The following is a 13459-nucleotide window of genomic DNA, read 5'->3' as shown; positions in this document are numbered from 1 at the left end:
TTTGTAGGGCCAAACATTTGAGCCCGTTGTGAAAAATACGATAAACATATTGGGCTAAATGGGCCCATTTATAACATCGTGTTTCGGCTGTTCCTAGATACTTGAATGATTTGCAATTGGAGAGGATAGTTTCAGAGGAGGAAGATACACATGGGAAGTATTTGATAGAAACAGATGGGATTGGTGAGAGAAGTATAGCCATAAGAAGCAACTTTAAGAGTGCTGAGGTTCACAATAAAAGAAAGCTACCTTACATTTCTCTCTCTTTTATTTCCTTCACTAAAACCTCCAATCTCCAGGTATGGACCTGACAATCATAACAATAAAGGGCGATTTTTTTTTCATTTTAACAGAAATGTTTTTTATACGCATATAAAACTAAAATAGTTTTTCTTTATTGGCTAAAGAAAATAGAAATTATTTCATGAATATTAAGGGTATGATGGAGATATAGATGCAACTGTCCACTACAAAACCAGGGGGCTCAGGTGCTCTTAACATATCATTTTCAACGTCTACGCCTCAGGACAAAGCTCTTCGCTAGTTATGTCTTTGTTGTTGATTGTCGTACAACCAAAACCATGTCACGTGTCATCTCCCTTGACATGTCTCCGCACGTGTGGGCTCGAATCTCATCTTGACCACTACTTACTATTCGTGGCATGTCTATGTCATGCCTTTGTAACCATTTAATATAAATCTATGCAACGTGACGCTGCCTCCTTCCTAAACCCTGATTTTTCTTCTTATTTAGATCATTTTTTTTGTTATTAAAGAACAGCCTTCTGAGAAATCCTCAATAGTATATCTCACCAATGAATAAAGTGCTCTTAACACACTCGATCAGCTGCTTATGAGAAAGTTTTATTTCTTTTTTTTTTTTATCAAACATTCATTCATTCATTCAAATAAAAGGTTCTACATTCCATTGAAGAAGGAATGGTTTAGTAATGAGAGGGCTGACTTAGCCACAGTGTCAGCCTCCACATTGCTCAAGCGAGGAATAAAACGAAAGGAAACAGAATCAAAGGTAGCGCTAAAATGATAAATATCAAACGCAATTCCAAACAAAGCTGGGACTGAGTTCTTTTCCTTTAGTAGCTTGACCAAGGAGAGGGAATCAGACAGGATCATGAGGACTTTAACGTTTGACGCAGCGGCGTACATGACCGCAGAACGGATGGCGATGGCTTCTGCCATTAATGCCGAAGAGATATGACTGTGCGAGTCACTGAGAAGACTCGAGAACAGGCAGGTATTATCACCTGAGAAAACAGCACCGGTACCACAGTTCCTGGTTCTAACGTCCCATGCTGCATTAACATTGCATATTACAGTGTTAGGGGAGAGGTTACCTAGGAGGTCCGCGTTATACCGAGCAGGAAGGGGGGCAGAGCTAGGTAGCTGTTGGACAGGTCCGATGTTTTGAGCATTCTGCCACTCTTTTGCATCCGAGATAGACTTCGCTATGATTTCCATGCTGGTAAATTTCCGGTTCTCGAAGCAGAGTTTATTCCTAGCTTTCCATAGGTTCCATAAGATCCATGGCCAGAGCGGAATGTCTTTGTCTTTGTTCATATTAACATCCTGCCACATTAAAGCGGATTGCAAGATTCTATATTGTTTTAGACTAGATTATACCAAATTTTACTGGCCGTACAGGGTTAATTATATATTTCAAACTCAAGAAAAATAATTCATTAAGTTCAGTATAAAAGAATTTTGACTGAGATACCATAACACCATATTGCTCGTATAATGTGTTTTTTTTAAGTTTTCGCAAAACATCACGGATAAAATATAAGAAATTCAGCCAAGCGACCAAGATATATTGTGATTGGAGGTCAAATATATGCAACGAAAACACGAACACAGAGAGGTTCTTTGAAAAATCGAAGAAATACAAGTAAATTTAAAATATTTCACTCATCCGAGAGTGTAAGTGCAAAGACGACACAAACAATAGTAATGCAGAAGGTAAATCAGAGAGACAAAATACACAAGCACACACCAATAGCTTTATTAGAATCGCCTTGTAAACCCTATTACAAGTTCTGCTTAATCAGCTTCACACGTCTAGTGTTACACCCTACCACACGCCACTGAACAATTCCTAAGCTACCCGCTTATGTCTCTCCACCGTCAAGTACTTCATCCCCTGCTTCAGCACGACCCAGAACACTTCCAAGAGCTTCTCTCTCTCTATAAGATCAGCCTCTGTGTCTCTGTCTCTCTACAGACGACCCATAGCTATCTTATATAGTTCTCCACGTTCCCGAAACCCTAGTCTCCAAGGAACCACAATATGGACATCTTCCATATCAATAAGTGCAACTTTCCTTTTCTTGGAATGCACTTATTCCTCTTCCTTTAAGTCATAAACTTGCTCCCCAAGTTTATTCCTCTTTGCCTTTTCTCCAAGATACTCCCTTGCTCTCCAAGTCGACACGACTCCAGCTCAGCATCTCGACTCCACATGGTCTTCACCACTCACTATGACGTCTGCTTCAGCAACTACGTCAGCGACTACTTCAGGGCGGACATCTTTACATCAACAATCTCCCCCTTTTAGCTTTGTGTGCCGATCAAGCACAGCCTTCTTCTGGTTCAACAACCACGTTCCCCACGTGGAAACTTCCACGCCAATTGTGCTTTTCTCCCCCACGAGATGTGCACCACACCATGCTTTTCTCCCCCATGAGACAAGCATCATCTACTTCAGGACGTCCATCACTATGCTCTTCTCCCCCATGAGATATGCACTCCTTGGACCAGAACGTCACCATTCTCCCCCTGCTTGATTGCATACTAAGCTAAAACAGATGCTTAGATGTCAAGCCTTACAGACACACCCGTCTGCTACTCCATGCGTAATCATGATACAGCCTCTGCTGCAGCGGAATAGATTACACTTACTGTATCACGATCTGACGCACCTATCGAGCTACCTCTCGACCCACTTCTGTTGAGGACCAGGCTTTCTTCATGCGTCGTCTCCTTGACCATGAGCCTCTTCTCAACCACCCCGAGTGCCCTCTGCACTCGTTGCTATAGCCTTGGAGTGATTTCGCTATCACCCTCCTGAAGATCCTCTCGCATCACTTCCTGACGCACTTCGATCTCCTTCCCCTTTGTGCTACGGACAACCTCGTGTCCTAGCTCCACACTTGATGCTTCTTGATCAACCTCAAGATCACTCCTACCAGAGCTGCATCCTTCTCCTGTTGTCTCATCCTTGATCTCATCAAGTAAGCCACTCTTGGCTAACAACACCTCTTCAACCCTCTTGGGTTTAGTGAACGTCTTGTTCACCCTCTTGGTCATGTTTCTGTTCTTCTCACGAGCAAAACACTCCACCTTCTTGTGTCCAACCTTACCACAGAACCAGCAGCACATCCGATGTTGCTTCTTCTTTGGCCTGACACAGTTGTTGATGCACCGATCAACCTCCTTCCTCGTACCAGCTGCACACCCATGCTTCAGAACCCCCTGTCTGACCTTCATGTTGCTGCACTGATGTATCACTTTCGGCTTGTTACTCACAGCCACGCGTTGTAGAACTTTCTGCCGCACTTCTTGTCGTACGTCCCGACGCACTTCCTGACAAGCTTCTTTGGCTCCACTTTTTGATGTGCTCCCATGCACGAAATGTGACAGCCCCTTCTGTTGTACTTCTCCAGTAGCAACTTTCTTCACCTTACTAACCTTCTGCTCAAGAGACTCATATTTCTCATTCACAGCCGCAAGTTCTTCACGAAGTTCTTCAAGCAGCTCGTTCTGCTTCAGAACCATATCCTCCAATCTCAGATTCTGATCCTTGACCCTCAACCACTTGTTAAGCAGCACGTGATACTCCTCATCATCTGTGCTGAGATCTGAACCAGAGGATTCACTAGATCCCTCCTTGCGTGCACCAAATGCAACAAGGTTCACCTTTCCATCTTCTTCAGACTCTGACTCATCAGATGACTGCAATGGACTACCTTTACCCTTCCTTGAGTTTGGACATTCACGCCGTGTGTGTCCAACACCTCTACACTCAGAGCACTTGAGCTCTCTTCGTTGTACCAACGGACAGTTAGCCCTTATATGACCAACTCCTTCACACTCATAGCATCTGAGATTTCCTCTCCTTATGCCATTCCCACGATCACCTCCCTGGCGACCATATTGTTCCATCTCCTCAGGGTGATTCATCCTCTTTCCAAGATTCCTGACTATCCACCCCAAGGCATCTTCAACCTTCCGAAGTCTATCAACTTCTTTGTCAGCTACAAGGGCTATACTCCCTGGCGTACCTCCTGATGTAGACACCGAGCCACTGCATGTGTCCATCTCTTCCGCCTTCAGCATACCCACAACCTTGTCAAACTTGAGCTCATCCGTATTTGCAGTCATATTTAGGACCGCCTTCTGAGCTCCAAACCTTGCTGGAAGACAGCGTAGCAACTTCTTCACCAGCTTCTTCTCCTTGTACTTCTTTCCAAGTACACATGCTTCATGCGCCATAGCACTGAGTTTGGCACTGAAGCTCGCCACCGTATCCGCATCTGACCACTTCAGATTCTCAAACTGCGACCCAAGATGATCCAGACGTGTCCTCTTGACACTGTCATCTCCTTCAAACGAATTCAGCAGGATCTCCCACGCCTCTTTAGCTGTAGTACTCCCCTGAATCAGCTGGAACTGCTCTACTTCAACAGCTCCGAAAATCGTCGAAAGCACCTTTGCATTAAATTTTGATGCATTGCGCTCTGCCTCTGACCAATCCTCCTTTGGCTTAGGCTTCTTCCCATCTGCTGTGACTATGGTGGGCTCCTCCCAACCAGTCTCCACAGCTGTCCACGCATCTTCATTGATTCCTCGAATCAACTGCTTCATGCGAGCCTTCCAATGACCATACTGGTCCGCTTTCAACACGATTGCCTTCTGCACAGAAATAACCGTGTCCATCTTCACCTCTAGGATCACACCAGTAACTTAGGTGACCCGCTCTGATACCACTTGTAAGTGCAAAGACGACACAAACAATAGTAATGCAGAAGGTAAATCAGAGAGACAAAATACACAAGCACACACCAATAGCTTTATTAGAATCGCCTTGTAAACCCTATTACAAGTTCTGCTTAATCAGCTTTACACGTCTAGTGTTACACCCTACCACACGCCACTGAACAATTCCTAAGCTACCCGCTTATGTCTCTCCACCGTCAAGTACTTCATCCCCTGCTTCAGCACGACCCAGAACACTTCCAAGAGCTTCTCTCTCTCTATAAGATCAGCCTCTGTGTCTCTGTCTCTCTACAGACGACCCATAGCTATCTTATATAGTTCTCCACGTTCCCGAAACCCTAGTCTCCAAGGAACCACAATATGGACATCTTCCATATCAATAAGTGCAACTTTCCTTTTCTTGGAATGCACTTATTCCTCTTCCTTTAAGTCATAAACTTGCTCCCCAAGTTTATTCCTCTTTGCTTTTTTTCCAAGATACTCCCTTGCTCTCCAAGTCGACACGACTCCAGCTCAGCATCTCGACTCCACATGGTCTTCACCACTCACTACGACGTCTGCTTCAGCAACTACGTTAGCGACTACTTCAGGGCGGACATCTTTACATCAACAGAGAGAACTGGAATTTTAAAGTTGATGAGTTTAATAACATGTCTTCTTTTTTGTTTAGTATTATTACTACAAATTTCAAATTGGATTTCTCTTGGTAACATTCGAAAGGTTATAATGTTATACTAGAGCTTGACCCGCACACCCGTGCGGGTTTTAATTTTGATTTTTAAAAAACTGATATTTGTTTTTCATAATTAATATCATATATTTTAGATGTGTCATTATATAACTGAATGTATATTGGGTATTTGAATATTTAGGTTCTTATACATCATAATCGAATTCGAACCATAGCGGATAATATAATTACTTTTGGTCATTTAATAATTTTTAGGTTATTTTAGTTTAAATTAAAAATATCTAAATCGAATTGGGTAATATAATTATTTTTGATAAAAATATTTGAAATTTTACATATATTAGTTATTTGAATATTTTTAGGTTCCAATACATCAGAATTGAATTCAGTTGGATCAGAAGGATCCAATTCAAAAGTCACCAAACAAATTTATAATACTCGAACGAAGCCTAATTTTAAAACTCAAAAATATAATACCTGAAAAAACGATTCATATTTGAATGGGTATCTGAAAGACCTATTACTAACTGTATATTATTATATTTACCTGAATAATTAAAAAGAGTAAAACTACTATTTTAGTGGTATTGAGGCATTTTAGTTTAAACGTCATGTGTTTTTCACATATTTATAAATAAATATTGATTTTATATAAATGTTAGTATATATTTTATAATTTAAATTTATTAAATATTTTTGTTATGAAAATTTTAAATACAATATTTTTATAATTTATATTGAGTAATTTTATTTTTGTTTTGAATCGTCAACCGTTTTATATGATTTTTAAAATATGACATGCCCAACTGCAAAAATATACTTTATATATATTTTTCATGGACCAAAATTTAAATGCATGACAAAAATGTTATATATACTATTTAAAATTTGGTGCTATATACTTAATTTATATCCTTCAGCATTTAACATATTTGATTTTCATTGAGATATTATTTATATGAAATATAAATAAAATAAAATATTTACAGATTTATATTCGAGTAGCATTAACTTTGTTTCTAACTTAGCCGAAGGAACATCAAATCGAAGAGTTTAGGATCTCGATTCTCGATTTTCATCATGCGAAACATTTTCTTTGGATTTTCATATTATTTGTGAATGGTTGTTTGTTAATGATTGTGTTAACGAAAATTTATATTTAATTGATTGCATAGAGTATTAAAATATGGTAAATTTATTGGTTACCTAAATTATAGGAAGTAGTATTTTTAATTTTAATTAAATAAGGAAAATACAATAAATACTTAACATTAGATTTATTAATTAATTCAGTGGCATAGAACTGTAAATATTATGCAAGTTTAAGGGTTAGTATTAATTTGTACTTCAGTTTTAATTGATTAGATACGGATACTAAAAATGTTTACCTGAGAGTGATTATAAAAAGATTATTAACCTGATTTTAATGATTATTGAATAAAGATTTAACTGTCATGGATGAGTGACTTCAAAGCTCTACTACAAAAGATAAAAAAAACACAGTCTACTGTTTATTTTACTAAATTAAAGACACACGTATTCTAAGAAAAATTTTGATCAACAAAGTTGATTAAAATCACAAAATATTGTTTTAACCGACATTTAATTGTTATTTAGATTAGAGGAGGAAGTATTCTTTTTAATGTAACTACTACTGGTATAAATAGAATTTAATGGACTCATGGTTTGTGTATGGATTGATGTACATAAGCGAACAAGTTTCGAAAACCAAGGACACAAGTAAATTGGCAAAAAAAAAACACTCAAAGTTGGAATCCAAGGCACACCAGAGAGGATAGCCCCCACATTATCATAAATACAATCAATTAATTTCCTACACCTTATCAGAAAGCTCATAAAATCAAATGAGCCCACCTTCTCCTTCAATTAAGTTCTTCACTCACGCATTTAGTGGGTCACACAAAACTCTTATGACATATGTCCCTCCAAATTTCTAACTTTTTCAGCATTCAAACCATATAATTGTAACCATACTAAAATATAAACTATCGTAATCCACTAATATTATTGACGTATGGATATAGCATGATATTATACGTTTACGACCCGTATATTCACAATACTTAATGATGAAGGAGTTACAAGTCACATTATTTGTTGTTATATAAACTAAACACCTTATGTTTCATTCTATCATATACTGTAAACTTGTTCCTCCTTATCATCCAAGTATCTCATCTTCAAACCCTAATTAAATAATGTCCATGAAGGGGATCTCATCAGCAGAACCAGATAAGATCTCCAAGAGGATGTCTTCTCACAGGCGCAATGATGCTTATTCTGGCGAGCTAGATGTGTTCGAGGCCGCCGTGTACTTCTCCGGCTACAACGACTTCTCCTCAGGGGACCATAGACACACACAAAAATATGGGTATAACGCCGCGAGAGAGGAGAATCGAAAGAGATGGGGAATATTAGGAGGAGGACGAAGAAGAAGCTTGGATTTGCCGATGAGATATTCAGAGCAAGTGCATCATCTTCACCAAGATCATCCTGAGAAACAAGAAGTTACAATAATCAAAGAGAGGTTTGGTAACGTGAGACACAAGCAACCAAGCTCACCTGGTGGGAGAATCGCCAGCTTCTTGAACTCTTTATTCCATCAAGCGGGCTCGAAGAAGAACAAGTCAAAGGCAAAGCCGACGGATCGAGAAGTAGAAGAGGAGGTCCCTGGAGGTGGATGGATGAGGAGAAGGAGAAGAAGCAGTATCAGCCATCTCTTAAGCTCAAGCAAATCTAATTCAACCGCCACAACGGCATCTTCATCATCAAAATCTCTGTTCTCGTCGTCAAGCTCGGGTTTCAGAACTCCTCCTCCTTATTTAAACACTCCCACCAAGAACTACAAGCAGTTCTTGAATTTCACAACTGCCAGAAACCAAGTGGAAGTACTAGAGGAAAACAAAATAAACAAAGAGTTGTCTTGGCTTGATGAGAAACTTAAAGTGATGGAAAACCTCTCAGAGAAAGAAAAGTTTTGGGGTGACCATGATGGTGATATTGATGATGATGATGGTGATCGGAGAATAAAGAGAGAGGGAAAGGATGATGATGGAATGGAGAGTGATTCAAGTTCTGATCTCTTTGAGTTGCAGAACTACGAGTTGTCTCGTGGAGGCTTGCCAGTTTACGAGACTACCAATGTAGCTAACATCAACAACACTCATCTATAATATCTGTCTTGGAGTGTCATGAAATCCATCAGATCTTGGTAAAAAATATAAAACAATAATTATATTAGTTGTTCTTGTCTGATCCATTACCCTGCAGCGTATATGTAATATTCTTTTGGATTTCTGGGATTTGATTGTGGAAGTTTTTTTTTTGTATGGGATCTGAGGGTAGATTTGATAAATACCCTCTCACATGGAGTTTTGTTTCCATCTCGTTAAGTGTATTCTCCTTGTAAAATATTTTTTTTGTATAAATGTTCTTAAGATTATTTTTTTTGAACTTTGTTCTTAAGATTATTATTATCAGATAGTACGTGGTAAACCATTTTTGTTTTAGCAGACACTAAAAAGTTCGATGAAGAAATTTGTCACTTTGCTACTCAACCACCGGAAAATAACTGAGCAATGTTTTGGGACCAAACAGTATATCGTTCATAATAATTGCCATAAAGAGTATATACGATCAAAAGAATAAGAGCCATACAAACATATGGGACTATGGGACCGATAAAAATAAAGAAACTGGCCGGTTAAGTTTGTTTGGTCACTTATGCACTTGGTTGTTTTTCTCTTACATATTAACTAGATATTGATCCGCGCTTTAGAAGCGCGGAATATATTACGATGAAAAATTTCACTAATAACTTAATAAATATTTTGTTAACTTTTAAAGAGTGTGTATTTAAAATATTTTTGCATTTAAATCAGTGTTTTTAAATTCAACCCAATTGTGATTATACCGGTTAATCCGGAGATCTAACAATTCAATTTAGTTTTTTAAAATATTCATATTAAAAAGTTATTAAAACCCGAGACTAACCGATTGAACTGATAGATGACCGATATGTAATCTAATTTGATTGAAATTGTAATATTTTCATAATTTGTAATCTTATAATCCAACTTTAAAGTTCATTATTTTGTAATTTATGAAATTATGACGTTTCTACAAAATTTTAAAGAGAAAATGATGGATATAAAATAACTAAGATTAATTATTGTATTGTTTGGAAACATTTATAGTAATATATAAAATATATTGTTTGGAAACATTGATAGTAATATAAAGAAATAAGTATATTGTTTGGAAACATAGATAGTAGTATAAAGAAAGGAACATTAGTGATTTAATGTAAGTTTAACTATAAAATATAAATGTGTATTTAATTTAAAAATTTACAGAATAAATGTTAGGTCCAACAGAATGTTTCTGTTTTAATAAGATAGATGTTTAGTTATATGTCCTTTTTTGTCGTCGGTTATGAGTTATGATCGCCACTAGTTCTCAACTTAAGTACTAAACGATGGATCTATCACATGAAAGGAAAGAAAACAAACAAAAATTGGGAACCAACAACGTTATCCACATGTAAGTTCAGTTGTTCATACTTACAAAAATATTATAATAATAAGAATTAGCAATCAATGGCTTAATTTTGTATTTGTCAGAGGTTTGATAGATATGACCAAGTATAACTAATGTTTAGGTCGAAGATTGATTTAACCTTAAAAGATTAATTATCAATTGCTTTAGATAAATTAATTTATTGACAAACGGATCGAGGACAAAAGAGATATCCAAAGCTTTTGACATGCATAGATTGCGCTTGCTTTTCAAATTTCTCAATTTAACATATATGTTTTGATGCATGCATATATGCGCACTATATAGTATAGCCTTTTAAGGATAATCATGATGTGTTGGTCGTTAAATAAGTCATCCGACTACGACTTTTTTCAATGCGACCAGAATTTGTTTTACATTGTTTTGTTAATTTGAGTAGTGTACAATATGGTGCAATAGAATTTTGGAACAACAAAAAGCTAAATAACGATGAGAACTCCATTTACTGAAAAATATACTTTTGGGATTCTACCGAGAAGATTATCCCGTTTTAATCATATACTAGGTAGGTTAAGGATATACTTTTGCTTTATATCTAATAGTATTACATCAAATATATAATTATCAGGGAGATACGCTCTTGAATATTTCTATGAGTTTCTGATATTTACTAAATAAACCAAATCAAACAGACTGGAGGGTCAAACGTATAAACAGTAAACTCATCCCGATTGTGAAAAGGAGAAAGAGACAAGAAAACTCATGGAGCTACAAACAATGATACATGTCACCAATATACACAAACCGGGACATGAAATAAATAATGTAGTGGGTGGAGGGTCCAAATATGTGATTATCATAAAGTTGAGGTAATTATGCAAAGTAAAATGGTATGATAATGAACCTTGCATATAAAGACATTCACAAATGGTGAATTTGGATTTAGGTTCGAGAACTAATGATTTACGTCATATATGTTGTCATATATACCAATTAACGTAATTTAGATTTAGATTTAGATTTATTTGGTTTGATGGTTTCCACCAATTTTATCATTAAATATTAATTCAGCTTTTTGTCATCAAATGAAAATATATTGTAACAAAACTCTGAAAACAAAACTGATAATTCTACATCTACATAAACAATAAAACACCGTTGCTTTTTGGCCCGAACAGTCATCTTTATATTAAACGCTACGGAGATATTCAATTATATTTTTATTTATATATTTTTTAAGTACCCAAATAATTTATGAGTGACTAAAACTTCTAAAAAAAAATTTATATGGTCCAAATAGTTTGTAAAAGCATCTTCACCACTAAATATAATATGTCGCAAAAATAACATAGTATTAACATAAGATTTTCGTGTTTGAATAACATTGAATTTGTCATTTAAATACAAATAATCTTAAACACTTAATTGAATAATGAATTTTATTTTTATAAGCCCATTTTCAAAAAGAAATATAATTATTATAATAAATGTAACTATATCGGAACCTAAATATTATTGGGGAGCCCGGATCCCTATTCTCTTTGTCTTTGATATCGATATTAAGATCAAAATATCTAGACTTTTAATCGTATTCAAATATTTATTAGTAGAAATCATTACTCATCTTTTCAGTGCACTTTTGAGTCTTTGGCTCCAAATGGTGACCAAGAGAATGTGTGGGAATAGCTAATTCCTTAGTATTCCTTACAATTTACACCATTTATAAGGAATATTTGTTACCTATTATTCTTTAACATTCCTTAAGATTTAAGAAATAAAAGACTATAATTATTTCTTATCAAATTAGGGGAGGAATGGATTTTCCTTTTATTTTATTCTTTTTTATTCCTTTTTCCTATTCCTTTTATTTCTTTTGTGGTTACCAGTGAAAACCACTCTACACAGTTACTGTTACTTCTTGGAGTACTTGTTCTTTTATTAATTTTGAGAATATTCCTGAGAACTGGACTATTGGCGTGGGACAGGCCAACCATAAAGAGTTAAATCAGACTTCATAGCCCATTATTCATGGGCTATTCATGGGCTTAAAGTGGTACTCAACCTTCGTATTTTATTGGACTTGGCTTTACAAATGTGACATGCACCAAAATTTACTTTTTCATTTATTTTTGGCTCAATTTTTTTTACTATCGAAACTGTCTTTTAACACAGAAAATAATAAGATGTCTTTTGACACAGAAATATGCCTGAATTTACTAACAACTATGAAAAACGGTCATATCTTTGATCTTTCAAACTTATAATCATATAAGAATTGGTATAGCAAACACGAAAGAAAAGGAAACAAAAATAAAGTAATTGGGACTAGCTTAGATTCCATCACCTGAAAAGTGCGGTTGGTTGGCCAACATGATGTGCTCTGGCTCCCACCAAAAATAAATGAAAGAAAAAGAAAAAGGGTTGATAATGTGATAAAGCAAAAGTTTTGTAAAACTTCTGACGTTTTAGCCCACACACGATCCACCACTAATCTCTTCAATCCGCTGATTCTCAAATATTTTATTTATTCTTTTCGCGACCCCAAAGTTTCTTTTTCTTTTATGGAAACACCATACATTCTTCTTCTAACTTATGCATTAATTTGGATATTATTTTTTTGAATATGACCAAAAAATAATGTTCCCAAGTTGCTATATAATATTCTTCGTAGGTTGTTGCTTTTGATCTTTAAAATTGCATAGCCACCAACGAACCAAATAATTATCGAAAACGTGTTTGGTAGAATATAACCCAAAGATGTTTAAACTTTGGATTGTGGGTCGTGACAGTGTCCATTGTGATCTATCTGGGTTTTTGTTATAGTGAACATATTTATGGCATCAATTAAGTGTTTGAAATAACGTGAATACGTGACATAAGTTGTGATGTTTGTCTCTAATAGATGGCATTGGTCGTCCGTATATGCTGTATTTGTGAATTAAATTTCTTTAGGTGCTATGCCAACAACATTAGAAAGTCTTTTTCGACCATTAGAAAGTCTTTTTAAAACGATCTACAATGTTATAAAATGCAGCCTACATGTTGGTTTAGATGGTGTCCAGAAACTATGCGGTAGTCAGTCGTACCAATTTCATATTATATAATGTTTTATACGAACTTAAATAATTCAAACATATGATAATGTGTATGAAGACATTATATGGTGTATGCAGACGTCTAAAAATCTTTAAACATTAATATTTAAAATTAAATGTT

General features: G+C 36.0%; 2 protein-coding genes across 2 annotated transcripts; one reads left to right on the top strand and one right to left on the bottom strand.

Annotated features, from left to right (window-relative positions):
• Positions 1-918: 918 nt before the first annotated feature.
• On the bottom strand, positions 919-1596 carry LOC108824501 (uncharacterized). Its single transcript, XM_018597937.1, has one exon. The coding sequence runs from the start codon at positions 1594-1596 to the stop codon at positions 919-921; it is 678 nt and encodes a 225-aa protein (XP_018453439.1).
• A 6137-nt stretch (positions 1597-7733) lies between these two features.
• Positions 7734-9172, top strand: LOC130499701 (protein BIG GRAIN 1-like E). Its single transcript, XM_056994036.1, has one exon. It carries the CDS (start codon positions 7924-7926, stop codon positions 8896-8898), a length of 975 nt encoding a protein of 324 aa, XP_056850016.1. The 5' UTR covers positions 7734-7923; the 3' UTR covers positions 8899-9172.
• Positions 9173-13459: the final 4287 nt, after the last annotated feature.

The sequence above is a fragment of the Raphanus sativus genome, chromosome 9 (genome assembly GCF_000801105.2).
Source record: "Raphanus sativus cultivar WK10039 chromosome 9, ASM80110v3, whole genome shotgun sequence".
Lineage (NCBI taxonomy): Eukaryota > Viridiplantae > Streptophyta > Magnoliopsida > Brassicales > Brassicaceae > Raphanus > Raphanus sativus.
The sequence above is the reverse complement of the archived record's forward strand: the minus strand, read 5'-3'. Positions and strand labels throughout refer to the sequence as shown.